Genomic DNA, 524 nt, shown 5'->3' on the forward strand with positions numbered 1-524 from the left:
GTTCCCCAGAGATGGTGGCCAGTCTCTGTCGAGCCGACACAGGTCCAGTCAGAAAAGTCTTACTTGCATAAGTTTAAAAGAAAATGTCAAACAAGTTTTATTGACATGTTAACATAAAATGTGCTGATTTGTGTTTCCAGTGCCGCCACAGTTCTCCAGCACGCTGCGTTCCTTCTCCAGCGAAGGCCTCAGGGTTCTGGCTCTCGCCTGTAAACCAGTGGACATGAATTCAGACTTGATGAACATTGAACGGTGAGATCAACAAAAGTTTTGATCCATTTAATAAGAAGACCTGGCTTTACATGTAAACACAAGTTTGTGTTGGTTTGCAGAGCTGAAGTAGAGAAGGAGCTGAAGTTTCTGGGCTTGCTGATAATGAAGAACCAGGTAAAACCAGAGACTGCAGGTGTTATCGACGTCCTGACCGAGGCCCACATTCGTACTGTGATGGTCACTGGTGAGAATAGCTATATTTGCACATTTACTACTTCTTTTTTTTAAATAAATGATTTATGTTGACAACA

At 42.6% G+C, this 524-nt stretch overlaps 1 protein-coding gene across 1 annotated transcript; it reads left to right on the plus strand.

The window, feature by feature from the left end:
• Positions 1-9: 9 nt before the first annotated feature.
• LOC106512439 (probable cation-transporting ATPase 13A2) lies at positions 10-457 on the plus strand (the record flags this gene model as incomplete). The annotated part of the gene is given in 3 exon segments (XM_014001057.1): positions 10-42; positions 141-252; positions 333-457. Coding segments are annotated over 3 exon segments (270 nt in total), but the record flags the coding sequence as incomplete, so codon positions are not given.
• Positions 458-524: the final 67 nt, after the last annotated feature.

Source organism: Austrofundulus limnaeus, unplaced genomic scaffold (genome assembly GCF_001266775.1).
Source record: "Austrofundulus limnaeus strain Quisiro unplaced genomic scaffold, Austrofundulus_limnaeus-1.0 Scaffold6851, whole genome shotgun sequence".
In the NCBI taxonomy this organism is placed as follows: Eukaryota; Metazoa; Chordata; class Actinopteri; order Cyprinodontiformes; family Rivulidae; genus Austrofundulus; species Austrofundulus limnaeus.